The sequence below is a fragment of the Neltuma alba genome, unplaced genomic scaffold (assembly GCF_004799145.2).
Source record: "Neltuma alba isolate B1F8T4 unplaced genomic scaffold, ASM479914v2 tig00012062_pilon, whole genome shotgun sequence".
NCBI lineage: Eukaryota > Viridiplantae > Streptophyta > Magnoliopsida > Fabales > Fabaceae > Neltuma > Neltuma alba.
Genome location: NW_021636623.1, coordinates 90,753 through 103,216, shown reverse-complemented (window position 1 = coordinate 103,216; position 12,464 = coordinate 90,753). Strand labels below are relative to the sequence as shown.

Genomic DNA, 12,464 nt, shown 5'->3' with positions numbered 1-12,464 from the left:
AGCTCTGGTGCAAATTGATTGTCAGGGAACAACATATCACATGGTTCTAGACAGTCCAACAAATCTAGTGTGAGCACCTTGCATTTTTTGACAGGGAAATGACGCGTCTCATGGATGTTGATTTGGATATGTTTGACATTTTAAGCAATCATTTGAATGAAGTTGTTTTCATCTGCTCTGACGACCATGGATTATTCTTGATAGATTTTCATATGTTTAAGGACGAAAATGGAAGGAAATAGAAATTTAGTATTGAGGCTTTATTTCGCTGGTGTATTCAGATTGAAGAGAATGAATGAACGGAGAAAAGTTTATGTGTACACACTTGATCAAATCCAAACCAAAGAAAATATTAGAATTAAAACTTCAATTCTCCTTCCTTCCCTCACTCTCCTAAATCCAAGCACATTCAGAGGATGTTGCCCTCTACTCAACCGTAAAGAACTCCTTTTCTATTTCACAAAAAAAAAAAAAAAAAAAGAAATATATGATACTCTCCAGTTTTTAATATAAGACCTAATTGTTAAATTAATTTTGGTCCCAAATATAAGATCTATTTCTCATATTTTTTAATTTTTCTTAAATTACACCTATAGATATTCCCTCAACCATAATCAAGTAAGTGAGGGAGGAAGGATATTAAGAAAGATGATTATAGTATTTTAAAAAAAATATTTCATATTTCTTATAATTAACTAACTCACCTAACTTCCTTAATCTAATCAAGTTAGTTAAATAGGTCTTATATCAAATTAGTTAAATACGTCTTATATTAAGGACAGGAGGAGTATCTATTACGTTGCCCTTATTATCATTATTTAACAGGCACTTCTCTCATTATTTTTTATTCGGGGGCATACAAGAATTCTAAATTATAAAATCACTTTCTCTTTTTTATTTTATTCTTCTTGTTTTTTTTAAAAAAAAATTATTCCAAATTTCCTTAAAAAAGATAGACTAATCAAGCTAATAATGAAGAAACATACAAGTATCTTTGAGGTGAATTCCATTATACATGTTTGGATGCAATTTCTTAACTGATTTTGGTCTTTTTTCCTATTTGTCAACTAAACCTAAAATTTTTATGGGGTTTTCTTTAACAAATAACAATATGAATTCATCTAATTCTATGTTCTGTTAAAAGATATTTGTACAGAGAACATCTTAGCCATTCAATTTGCTCCCCTCCCCCTCCTAGGGGGAAAAAACAGAGAAAGAGGAGAAAAGAAAGCTTGTTATTTAGCATAGGAGTTTAGGTCGGAAATGATAATTTAGTGGTCCAACAGCACATAGGAAAGAAAAGGTGGCCTTTCACACCTTCAGAACTCTTATAAAACCATCCTGCAGATGAAGAAGCCAGAATGAGATAAGGAAGAGGAAGAGGAAGTTCAAATCTGGCCAGAACTTCCCGCTTACTCTTCGCTTTCCTTGTCTTCATTAAAGTAGTGACTTGCATAATCATGAGCGTTACTGGGGAGAAAGAAACGAGGATAGGAATTGTGGAAAAGAATGAGAAGCAAAAAGTGGAAAGCAATGAGAAAACTTTGACAGATGATATTCCCAAGTTCAACCACAGAGGATGGAGAGCCATGCCCTACATCATAGGTAAGCAAAAGAAACAAACATTGTATTTCCTTACAACTCCCACCCCCCCCCCCCAACTTTGTATTTTCTTTTTTCTGCATGAACTTTGTGTGACTTATCTGCAAAACTCCCAGGGAATGAAACTTTTGAGAAGCTTGGAGCTATTGGAACCTTAGCCAACCTTTTGGTTTACCTCACGACTGTGTTTAACCTGAAAAGCATTGCAGCTACAAATATGATCAACATCTTCAATGGCTGCACCAATTTCGCTACCTTGCTTGGAGCTTTTCTCTCTGATACTTACTTTGGTCGCTACAAGACTTTGGGATTCTGTACCATTGCTTCCTTTTTGGTACTTACACTATTGCCTTGGACATTTCTCACTTTAACAGCATTAAGTGCACAACACAAAAAATTTGAGTTCAATTACCGACACGTATGATGTTGAGTCAAGAAAGAAAATCTACCATATCAAAGCAAATGTACACTAAAATAGGTTCAAAACAAAATGTGACTGTAGATCTGCAATAAACCATCTCCTTTTGGATCTGACCACTTCAACCACCCAACTCATGAATCTACTATGCATTGAAACAGGGATTGCTAATGATACAGCTAACAGCAGCCATTAAGAATCTGCATCCACCTCACTGTATAAAGGAGAGCAGCACATGTGAAGGGCCAACGACAGGGCAAATGGCATTTCTGTTGGCTGGATTTGGATCACTACTGGTAGGAGCCGCAGGAATCCGACCATGCAACTTGGCATTTGGAGCAGATCAGTTCAATCCCAACACAGAGTCTGGAAAGAAAGGGATCAACAGTTTCTTCAATTGGTACTTTGTCACAATTTATTTTGCCGTCTTTGTGTCCTTGACACTAATAGTCTACATACAATCAAACTTGAGTTGGGCAGTGGGTTTAGCAATTCCTGCAGCTTTGATGCTCCTATCTTGTGTAGTCTTCTACATGGGGTCCAAAGTTTATGTCAAAGTGGAACCAACAGGAAGTCCAGCAACAAGCATAGTGCAAGTGATTGTGGTAGCTATTAAGAAGAGGCATCTGAAGCTTCCAGAAAATCCATCGGTTTCCCTCTTTTCCTATATGCCTCCAGAGTCCATGAACTCCGAGCTTGCTTACACATACCAGTTCAGGTACCATAAGTAACTGAGTATGTAAAATTTGATGATTTCTTCTTTAATATGATTGACTCTGAAAAGACCTTGTACTGCATCACAGGTTGCTTGACAAAGCAGCGATTATGACCCCAAAGGATCAGATAAACCATGACGGTTCTCCAACTGATCCATGGAATCTCTGCAGTGTGCAGCAAGTGGAAGAGGTGAAATGCTTGTTAAGAGTGATTCCCATATGGTTCTCAGCCCTTATATTCTTCGTGGCGGGTGTGCAACAGAACACTTTGCTGGTGTTCCAAGCAGTCCAATCTGACAGAAGGTTTGGACATAGCACGTTCAAGATCCCAGCAGCAACCTACAGTATCTTCTCCATGCTGACAATGTCCATATGGTTGCCTTTATATGACAGAAAAATAGTCCCTCGACTCAGAAGGCTGACCAAGAAAGATACTGGCATCACACTCCTTCAGAGAATGGGAATTGGGATGTTTCTGGCTATAATTTGCATGCTGGTATCTGCTATAGTGGAAGAACATAGAAGGACTCTCGCTCTGACAAAGCCTATAGGAGTAGAACCTAGAAAAGGTGCTATTTCATCAATGTCAGGTCTATGGTTTATTCCACAGTTGGTATTATCTGGACTTGCTGAAGCATTTACATCAGTAGGACAGGTTGAGTTTTACTACAAGCAATTCCCTGAGAACATGAGAAGCATTGCAGGGTCTCTTTTCTTCTGTGGAATGGCAGGATCAAGCTATTTGAGCACTCTTCTGATTTCAATCGTTCACCAGATCACATCCAAATCTTCAACTGGGAATTGGATACCAGAAGATCTTAACAAAGGCAGACTAGATTACTTTTACTACGTTGTTGCTGCTATAGAAGTTTTAAACTTCGGCTACTTTTTACTATGTGCAACGTGGTACAAGTATAAAGAAACTGGCAGAAGTAGCCTTGAATCCAAAAAAACAGAAACATCTGCTAATGGCGTTTGAAGGTAAAGGACAGATTTCTGCGGAAATATGGATTTTGGTCCCTGTAAAGACACCGATTTCTACAACGTCATCTCAGCATCTTGCCCGTGCAAGGCAAATTTGCCAATCATGATAGTGTGTAAGTAAACATTAAGGAACAATCTAGTTGAAACAAATATCGATCAAAAAGTATCGTTTTTTTGGGGGGGGGGGGGGGAATTCATCACTTTCACATGGCTACCTACAGGGCTTGTAGTAGGTTAGAAATAATGCGTAGTGGTTAGGGGTCAGCAAAAGCAATAAGTGCATTGTGATGATTATATTATATGCAGAAGAGAGAGAGAAGCATAGTCTTCAAATACTTGTTAGAACAAGCCGCGACGCCTTCAAATGAAACACAATAAGGAAATATGACTTTTGATCCCTAAAACGACAAGGCTTCCAACTATTCTGGATAACACCCACACATGCATGAGTCGCAAATGGTTCAAAAAACTAATACTACTTCCGGTCCATAATATAAGACCTCGTTTGATTTTTATTTTGGTCATAAATATAAAATCCCAATCCATTTTGTCTCTCATATTTACTTAATTTTTTTCAAGATAGTTCTTCTAATAATTTTAGTTTTAACCAACACACTTGATTAGTAAAGATATTTTAGGAAAGACAACACCATTTATTACAAATAACTAATTTAACTTCTTTCCTTAATCTCCTCAAATTAGTCAACTAGCTCTTATAATTAGAACCGGAGATAGTATTAGATATGAAATGATCATATTGAGAAAAGGAGACAGGCGTTTTGTGTTTAGTTTAATTAAAGACATATTAATTGGGCCCTCTCATCGGGCATGATGCTTGGCATGCTTTGACGTCGACAATCAAAATGAACTGTTGGGGGTTCATGCCTGGCGTGGCCAAGTGTGTGGTCTCAAACTGCTCTTATGCAAAACACATGTGGCTGAACCTGAACCTTGTCCAGCAGAGTTATGGAATTTATTATGGATTCTGTTTCGATGAAAATTTCAAAAACCACAGAATCCCTATTTGGTGATACTAACATCTTGGAAGCACAACTTGTTGCTGATGCTTTAGCTAAAGAAAAATTTATTCTGAAACATTTATTTATTAGGATTTCTTTTTAACAAACTAGCTAGGAAAAATAACATACGTATAGAGCCCAACAATTCATGCTTCGGGGCCCATTCTGTTTTAGTGATGCCCTGGAATGCTACCATACGTCCTTGGCCATCATAAAACATCTTTTAGATATGAGTTTCAGTCACGGCAACAAAAAAATAAAGCGTGGGACTCATCCTATTTTCCTCCCAAATTTCCCGAGTCTCAGAAGAAAACACATATTCCCTCTTAGTGCCCTTGTGGTCCAACTCAACCTCCTTACCTCTTTCTTGCACGTTGCCTCTGTTCCGTCACTATAAGCGTTGTAAAGATAAGGACTTTTATATTTATTTATTTTACTAAACACAAATATCTTCTTATGAGAATTAATCATTTTCAAGATACTACCCGACACTAGGCACTTTTTCAGTTAACATTTGAATTTTAATTCGTCACATTATGAAAAATTAACTTCTTTTATCCGTAAGGACTTTGAGATTTATAACTGTGGGAAACTCAACTTGCTTCTCATTGGTCCTCAACAAACACATTATTATTGATAAAAAATAATAAATTAATTGATTTTGCAATATAATAGCATAATAATATATTTTTACCAAGTGATTTTAAAAAATTTGATTATGTAAATATTAATATAACTTTTATTGTGATATTTAATTTATTTTTCATCATTATATATTTTGATATTGGGGTAAAGACATTTTAGCCATCCACATATTGCTCATTTTTTCCCCCTCAATTTTCTCCTGTTCAACCAGACGAGAAATGCCGACATTTTCCTCATTTGTTTTTTTCACATTTTCTGTCCTAATTTCTTTCCTCCTAACTTTCAAAGGAACGCTTTTTATGCCTCTAAACCACAAAAACGTCGGCATTTGTACAGAATTTTAAAGTACAAATTTCGCCATCAGCATTACTTTCGTTCTCATGCTTTGTTTTACATTTATAACGATGTACACGGAACGCAAGTACACACTAGACACACTGCCTACTCAAAGTTTTGCGAGTTTCACGACAAAAAAGTTAAAATCGTACATATCATACCGGTCAGATTCAAAATAACTAGAGATATCCCATGCTTTTTCCCTTCAAAATTTATTCATGTGTCCATAATTAAATCCTAAGTTGAAGATCGACAGAGAATCTATTAGGCATATAACAAGATGAATCCCTAATCTTTTCTGGCCTCAGAGAACTGGGAGATAAATAGAGGTAAACTGGTAGCGAGAAACAAAGCACATATACATAGGGCTAACAAAGCACTCCTTTAAGTGCTCAAAACAAAACATCACAATAACAAGGATATTTAAGTTACTCAGTGCAATCATTCACTACATTCCATTACTCTCAGCGCCATTACAATGTGACCCACCTTTACGGTATCAGCCTGCAAATGGATAAGCACCTCAGACTGTGTATGCTTGCTGAATTGTTTCTATGTCGAGCCCCTTCAGTCTTACAACTGATTCTACATGACCTTTTAGTGTATGCAGCTCTCTCAACCTGCAAATAGTCACCAGAACACAAATAAACACATGATTACAGCGTATGATCATCAAGTTCAAGGGTGAAATACATATATATCTTGCTTCATTTCATTTCCTAGTAGCACAGGGCCCTTGTGATTCTGAATTCCGGGTGAGGAAAGAAACGAAAGTGCTGAGATGACTCTGTGTACCTTGCAATTTCAGCTCTCCTTTTTGCTTCTTCAGCCATTTGATTGAGTTCATGGAAATGTGTGCGCTCGGTAAACAATTTGGTGTCTGGTGCTTGTAATCCGTGCAGTGTTCTCTGTGCATGTGCCCACTGAAGTTCCCTTTGTTCCTTCCCAAAGTCCTTTTGTCTTGTGAAAGCAACCTGCATGTCAATCAATCCAGTAAGCACAGAGCTGGAAGCTAAGACCTTTAATAAGATGCCTCAACAAACCCCACCTAATACTTACCCTTTGTTCAATGACAAGATCCCAAGCCCTCCCACTCAAAGCATAGCGAATGAAGAACTTAAGGAAATCAAGAGGGATATAGAATATTATGTTGTACAGCCATATTACACCAGCCCAACCCCAACCTATTCCTTCAATTGCAGCAAAGCTCCAGTTTGCATAGACTGCAATCAAAGTAGCAATCTGCACAGAACAAATCCATCTCCGATGTCATTATCATTAATGCTATTGAGAAAGAAAGGTAACATAATAAATGACATTTAGCTACTTGCTTACCAGCTGAGCAATCACAAAAGCAGTTACCAGCAGTATGCCAGGACGCTCAACATATGACCAACCTCGAGACCGAGTTACAAATATAAGGGCCTGACTAATAGTGCTCACTTGAAGATATATTGCTGATGCAAGTTTTCGGATATCATCATGAGCAGTTTTCTCAAGAGTTGAGACCCCAAATACTCGCTGAAAAATAAGCGGATCAATAGACCATCTAAGCATACAAAACAAACAAAAGCTCCATATTGTAGACAAAAGTTGACATGCCCAGGGAAAATATTCATGGAATGAAATGGCAGGTATACCGGGAAGAAGTTTGTTTTGTATGCCGCCCAAAAGAATATCACTGTCATCATTGCCAAGTAACTTCCAAGTATTATTCCAGTGGTAAATATCTCTGCTAGCTTCCAGCTATCTGGCAGAGGAGATGGTTTTACTCGATCTTTTGAAATTGTCATTATAGTACCTAAAATGATGTAATCATATCAATTAGAAATCAGGACTGATAGAATCATGCCGCACAAGACAAAAAGAGGAGACGGTAACAGAAAAAAAACAACAAACCATCATTCAGAATGGCGATAATGAGAACCATGAAAGGTGGGAAGTCAAACTTCCAGATGAGAGCCAGCAACATAAATCCAAGCTGCAACACCATGTCAAACATGTAGAAGAGGGTAAGAACATTAGAAGACAAAAAATTTATCAACCGTGCTCATGCCAGGTAACAAATTGGTAACAGAGCGGAAAAACAATTTACATACCACAATACGAATTGTGATTGAGACAGCATAAATCTGGAGGGGAAAAAACAAATTGGTTAGTTAACATTTGTTTATTTAGCGTCTAATACCAATTTTAACCCGAAGCACAAAAACACTGCACAATTTTCTTTTAAAAAAAAAAAACACAGAACCGTAGTAGTGGCAGAAGTGGTAGTAACATGGGCTGTTAAAGAAAGGGGGGACGGAGAAACTTCAAGTATTGAGAAGAGATCACAGTAGTTGAATTACTGACTGTATAATTTTTCATTCTCTGGAAGATAGCCCGACTAGTCAAAACAGCACTGATGATAACGCTAAGACCAGGTTCAGTCAAAACAATATCAGATGCACTACGAGCTGCATCAGTGGCATCAGCAACAGCTATGCCAATATCTGCCTTTTTAAGGGCTGGCGCATCATTCACTCCATCACCAGTCATTCCACAGATATGTTTCCTAGCTTGCAAGCGTTTCACAATCTCATACTTGTGCTCTGGACAATTATACAATTATATGAGTAAATAATTTATTAACATGACAACACCATTAAAATTATTCGAAAAGGGAACGGAAACATACATTAGTACAATTCAATACATGTCAAACTCAAATAATTAGGAAAAGGCTCAGACAGTGATCAAGATAGAAGCATACCAGGAAAAACACCAGCAAATCCATCAGCTTTTTCGATTAGTTCATCAACAGGCAAAGCAGCAATGGATTCATCCTTGTCCTGCCCCAGCAATGCTGATGAGGGATACATGTTGGTACCCATTCCCAAGCGACGGCCTGTTTCCTTTCCTATAGCAAGTTGATCCCCTGATGAAAAGGAAGGAAACTGATGAGTAAAATAAAAAGAGATTTGAGGTGATAAGGACATAACAGTGATTGATATCACAGTCATGCTGGAATAAGATCCATCATTAGGCACAAAAGAAAAGCCAATTTCCAACGGCAGCATGGATCACATAAATTCTCACTATATTAGTGTGGAGATGATGTTTTTTTTTTCCGGATCAATAACATGGAAACCAATCCTTCATCATTGATAAGGCTTTGTTTTAGCCACGTGGTATTTCATTACAACCCTGAATATCACAAGTTTTAGGGCAACCGTATTTTCTGGCTGCCAGAATAATGATCAGGAATACAACTCAGATGTCAAGACTAGGAGCATATCCATAGTTTGGTTGTACCCAGTAGTTTGTTCCTACGCTTCTGAGATACTCATCACTCATCAGCCACAGAGAACAGCGACTGACTTCACTACGACAGAGCAACCAAATCAAAGATTTTAACTGTAGTGCATAAAACAGACCTGTAATCATTTTGACATTTACTCCAAGGTTGAGTGCCCTCCTTATTGTTTCAGCACTATCATGCCTGGGTGGATCAAACAGAGGCATAAGACCAACAAACTGCCATGGACCTCCAGCACTCTCTTTCCTTCCTTCTGGAACTTCCTGTTAAGAAATGGGAACACCTTATATTGTAAACATTTCAAACATGAAGTAAGACATATGGCATAGCCTACAAGTATACATATTTAACACATTAGCAAGCATGAGAGCATCAAATAATTCAATTACCTGGTATGCTACAGCAAGAGATCGCAAACCACGCTCTGCAAACTTATCTATCACTGCGTGAACTCTACGTTCAATGTCTGACTTATTGTGTGCAAGATGAAGAATCTAAAATCATTCATTACCAATCAAAATCAGAATGAGTCATAAGCATAACATAAAATGTTGTAAACACTGATGGCATCACCTGCTCTGGTGCACCTTTGCTCACTCTGTGCATTTTGCCATCACGGTCAATATAAGTTAATGCTGTCCGCTTATCAGTAGGATTGAAAGGAAGAAAATGTACTTCTTGAATGCCAGCACGTGCCTTCAGAAGCATCGAGTTAGAAAAAGGAAATGTGTCACTAACTTGATCACAAAAGAACAAACTGGAAAAACTCTCGTTGTAGGCTTGCAGGCATAGTCTATAAATCTATCACATATGAACTGTGGAAAATAATAAATCAATGACTAACCTCCTTTGGATCAGCCAGCATCCCAACAATGGCAGAGTCTATTGCATCTTGATTTTCAAGTCTTGAGGCTCGAGCTGCCATCAACACAACAGTGTCTGCATCCACTCCTTTCGCAAAAACCTTGGAGGTTGAAATAAAAAGAATTCTTACTAGAGGATATGACACCGACAAAAATAAACTGGAAAAAAACATCATTCATCATCTCACCTCAATAAGGTTCTTGTCAACAGTTAGCTTGTTTAAAGTTAAAGTTCCAGTCTTATCACTGCAAAGTACATCCATGCCTGCCATTTCTTCAATAGCCGTCATCCTCTTGGTGATAGCCCCCTGCAAACATTATAACCACTAGTTTAGGACTAATACAGATATATTACAAGAATGCTCAATATATGGCAAGGAATCTAACCAACCTGCTGAGATAGCCTATGAGAACCGATGGCCATGGTCACAGAGAGAACAGTGGGCATGGCAATTGGAATTCCTCCAATCAGAAGTACAAGAAGGTTATCAATTCCAGGGCGATAATCTCGATCTTGGATGGGATACATGACAATAATCTCGATAATCATCCCCACAGCAATTGAACATATGCAGAAGTTCCCAATTGCAGTCAAGACCTACATAAAATAATAAATAAGAACAAAAGAACTCTGAAACATGAATTGGGCATCTAAGAGCAGAAAAAGATGCCTCCTCCCATGTTACCTTTTGGAAATGACCCACTTGATTAGTGGTATCTACAAGGTGAGCAGCTTTCCCAAAAAAGGTATGAACACCAGTGGCGATGACCACAGCTTCAATCTCTCCTTGTTTGCATGTAGAACCAGAATATACACCATCACCAGGTCCCTTCGTAACTGGCAAGGACTCTCCAGTAAGAGCAGACTGGAAAGCGCGAAGCATAGAAGAATAAGGGGAAAGAAGGCTGTAGCATGCATGTTTACGGATAACATTGTAAAATTTTAATAAACGCAAATCAAAACTATCAGAGAACCCACTTGATCAATTTTCAATGGATCCCCCTCGAGTAGACGTGCATCAGCTGGAATAATATCCCCAAGTTTAATACTGACTATGTCACCAGGAACCAGAACCGAGGCATCTTGCTCATTCCACCTGCCATCTCGGAGAACCTTTGCAACGTAGACACAAGAGAAGAAACTTATAAGGACAAGCAATACAGGGGAGAGAAACGACATGAACCCAAAGCATAATTTTTACTGCACCAATGTCAAATTCACATAAATATTAAGCTAATAAAGTCTCACACGGTCTCCGTGAGATGAAATGAATAAAACAACCACTAGTTAAATTTGACACCTTTGCTTTTGGAGCGAGGCGAGCCATGAGAGCCGCCGCCGCATTACCCGCATTGTTCTCCTCGATGAAACTGATAGTTGAATTGATGAAAAGCAGCGTAATGATACCCACAAAATCTTGCCAGTCAGGAGGCTTCCCCTGCATTAAAAATGTGAGAAGAAGGATTCAATTATGCACAAATTATTAAATTTTACACTGAAGCCTGTATAATATACTCACCCCACCATTGGCCAGCGCTATCGCCATTATAGCCGCAGCCTCCATGACCCAAGACAGAGGGTTCCACATAAATCCCAAGAACTTCAAAAATTTGCTCTCCTGAAAAATTTCCCGGAAAATAAAAATCAGAAACACAAACCCCCCCACTCGCTCAACATTCAAAATGAGATGGCTTGAAGAAGGCAAGGAGCTCAGATGACGACTAAACCTTCTTCTCCTCAAGCTTGTTGTGGCCAAAGATGGTCAGTCTCTCTTCAGCAGCGTCAGAGGTGAGACCTTCCCTGCTACATCTCAGATTCTCAAGCACCTCCTCAATGGGTATGTTCTCCTGCATTCAAGGGGGAAAAAAATCAAAATACCGACCAAGCAGGAAGCCAAAAACATCCATGAAGGCCACGAAGCTCAAAGCCATTCAGATCTATTACCAAATCCACAGCTTCCTTCAAAACAGCCTCCAATACTTCAGACTTCTCCGCCATCTCGACTCTTTCTCTCTCTCTCTCTAAAAGACCATTCAAAAATCAAGAGCTGGAGAGATAAACACGGTGCATAAACCGTGATAGCTGGTGCCTGGTAGAACTGAGCAGACAGAGCATACAAGGACAAGAGGATATCTATGGCTTGAAGAGGCTTATACTGATTTGATTTCTGACCCCAGATTCCTTGGACCGAAGAAAGCAACGAGCAATGCCCAACAACAAGGGCAACAGCAAATCTGCAGAAAGAAGCGACGCAGAACCCAGAGAGTAAAACCGCTATGGCTACCAGTACGGGCGCTATAAAGGAGTAGAGCAGGCTGTAACAGCCAAATTTTTATTTCTTTTTTATTAATATTATATTAAGATATTTTTAGAATTTTGTCCGAATTTAATTTCACATGACCCTGAACCTGAACCGTATCACCTCGAAATTACAAAACATTTTTTTTCCCTTTTCTTAATGCCTATTTTCATTTTTCTAGTGTATATCAGTAGAAATCAGTCAAATTCAAAGACCCCTCCAAGAAAATCCGGAAGGGCGCAACGCAATGGTCGTGTGTTTGGTAGAAATACGAGAGGAAGTG

At 38.5% G+C, this 12,464-nt stretch overlaps 2 protein-coding genes across 2 annotated transcripts; one reads left to right on the top strand and one right to left on the bottom strand.

Annotated features, from left to right (window-relative positions):
• Positions 1-1,249: 1,249 nt before the first annotated feature.
• On the top strand, positions 1,250-4,124 carry LOC114721725 (protein NRT1/ PTR FAMILY 2.9). The gene is made up of 4 exons (XM_028907574.1): positions 1,250-1,605; positions 1,719-1,936; positions 2,182-2,738; positions 2,824-4,124. Exons 1-4 carry the CDS (start codon positions 1,461-1,463, stop codon positions 3,713-3,715), a joined length of 1,812 nt encoding a protein of 603 aa, XP_028763407.1. The 5' UTR covers positions 1,250-1,460; the 3' UTR covers positions 3,716-4,124.
• Positions 4,125-5,889: 1,765 nt separating this feature from the next.
• On the bottom strand, positions 5,890-12,165 carry LOC114721714 (ATPase 11, plasma membrane-type). Its single transcript, XM_028907560.1, has 21 exons — positions 11,827-12,165; positions 11,610-11,729; positions 11,402-11,500; positions 11,183-11,320; positions 10,861-10,995; positions 10,568-10,747; positions 10,273-10,479; positions 10,070-10,189; positions 9,863-9,982; positions 9,592-9,714; positions 9,408-9,512; positions 9,137-9,281; positions 8,473-8,637; positions 8,073-8,311; positions 7,820-7,852; positions 7,620-7,701; positions 7,361-7,521; positions 7,056-7,241; positions 6,780-6,962; positions 6,516-6,694; positions 5,890-6,340 (listed from the first exon to the last, which is right to left on the bottom strand). Exons 1-21 carry the CDS (start codon positions 11,878-11,880, stop codon positions 6,244-6,246), a joined length of 2,871 nt encoding a protein of 956 aa, XP_028763393.1. The 5' UTR covers positions 11,881-12,165; the 3' UTR covers positions 5,890-6,243.
• Positions 12,166-12,464: the final 299 nt, after the last annotated feature.

What these genes read in the sequence shown, in the direction of transcription:
- LOC114721725 (XM_028907574.1), top strand. Translation starts at nt 1,461, where the DNA reads ATGAGCGTTACTGGGGAGAAAGAAACGAGGATAGGAATTGTGGAAAAG. An exon ending in AGCCATGCCCTACATCATAG is followed by an intron (nt 1,606 to 1,718) that starts GTAAGCAAAAGA and finishes CAAAACTCCCAG; the next exon opens with GGAATGAAACTTTTGAGAAG. An exon ending in GTACCATTGCTTCCTTTTTG is followed by an intron (nt 1,937 to 2,181) that starts GTACTTACACTA and finishes GCATTGAAACAG; the next exon opens with GGATTGCTAATGATACAGCT.
- LOC114721714 (XM_028907560.1), bottom strand. Translation starts at nt 11,880, where the DNA reads ATGGCGGAGAAGTCTGAAGTATTGGAGGCTGTTTTGAAGGAAGCTGTG. An exon ending in AAGTGGGTCATTTCCAAAAG is followed by an intron (nt 10,480 to 10,567) that starts GTAACATGGGAG and finishes TATTTTATGTAG; the next exon opens with GTCTTGACTGCAATTGGGAA. An exon ending in ACAAAACAAACTTCTTCCCG is followed by an intron (nt 7,242 to 7,360) that starts GTATACCTGCCA and finishes CTTATTTTTCAG; the next exon opens with CGAGTATTTGGGGTCTCAAC.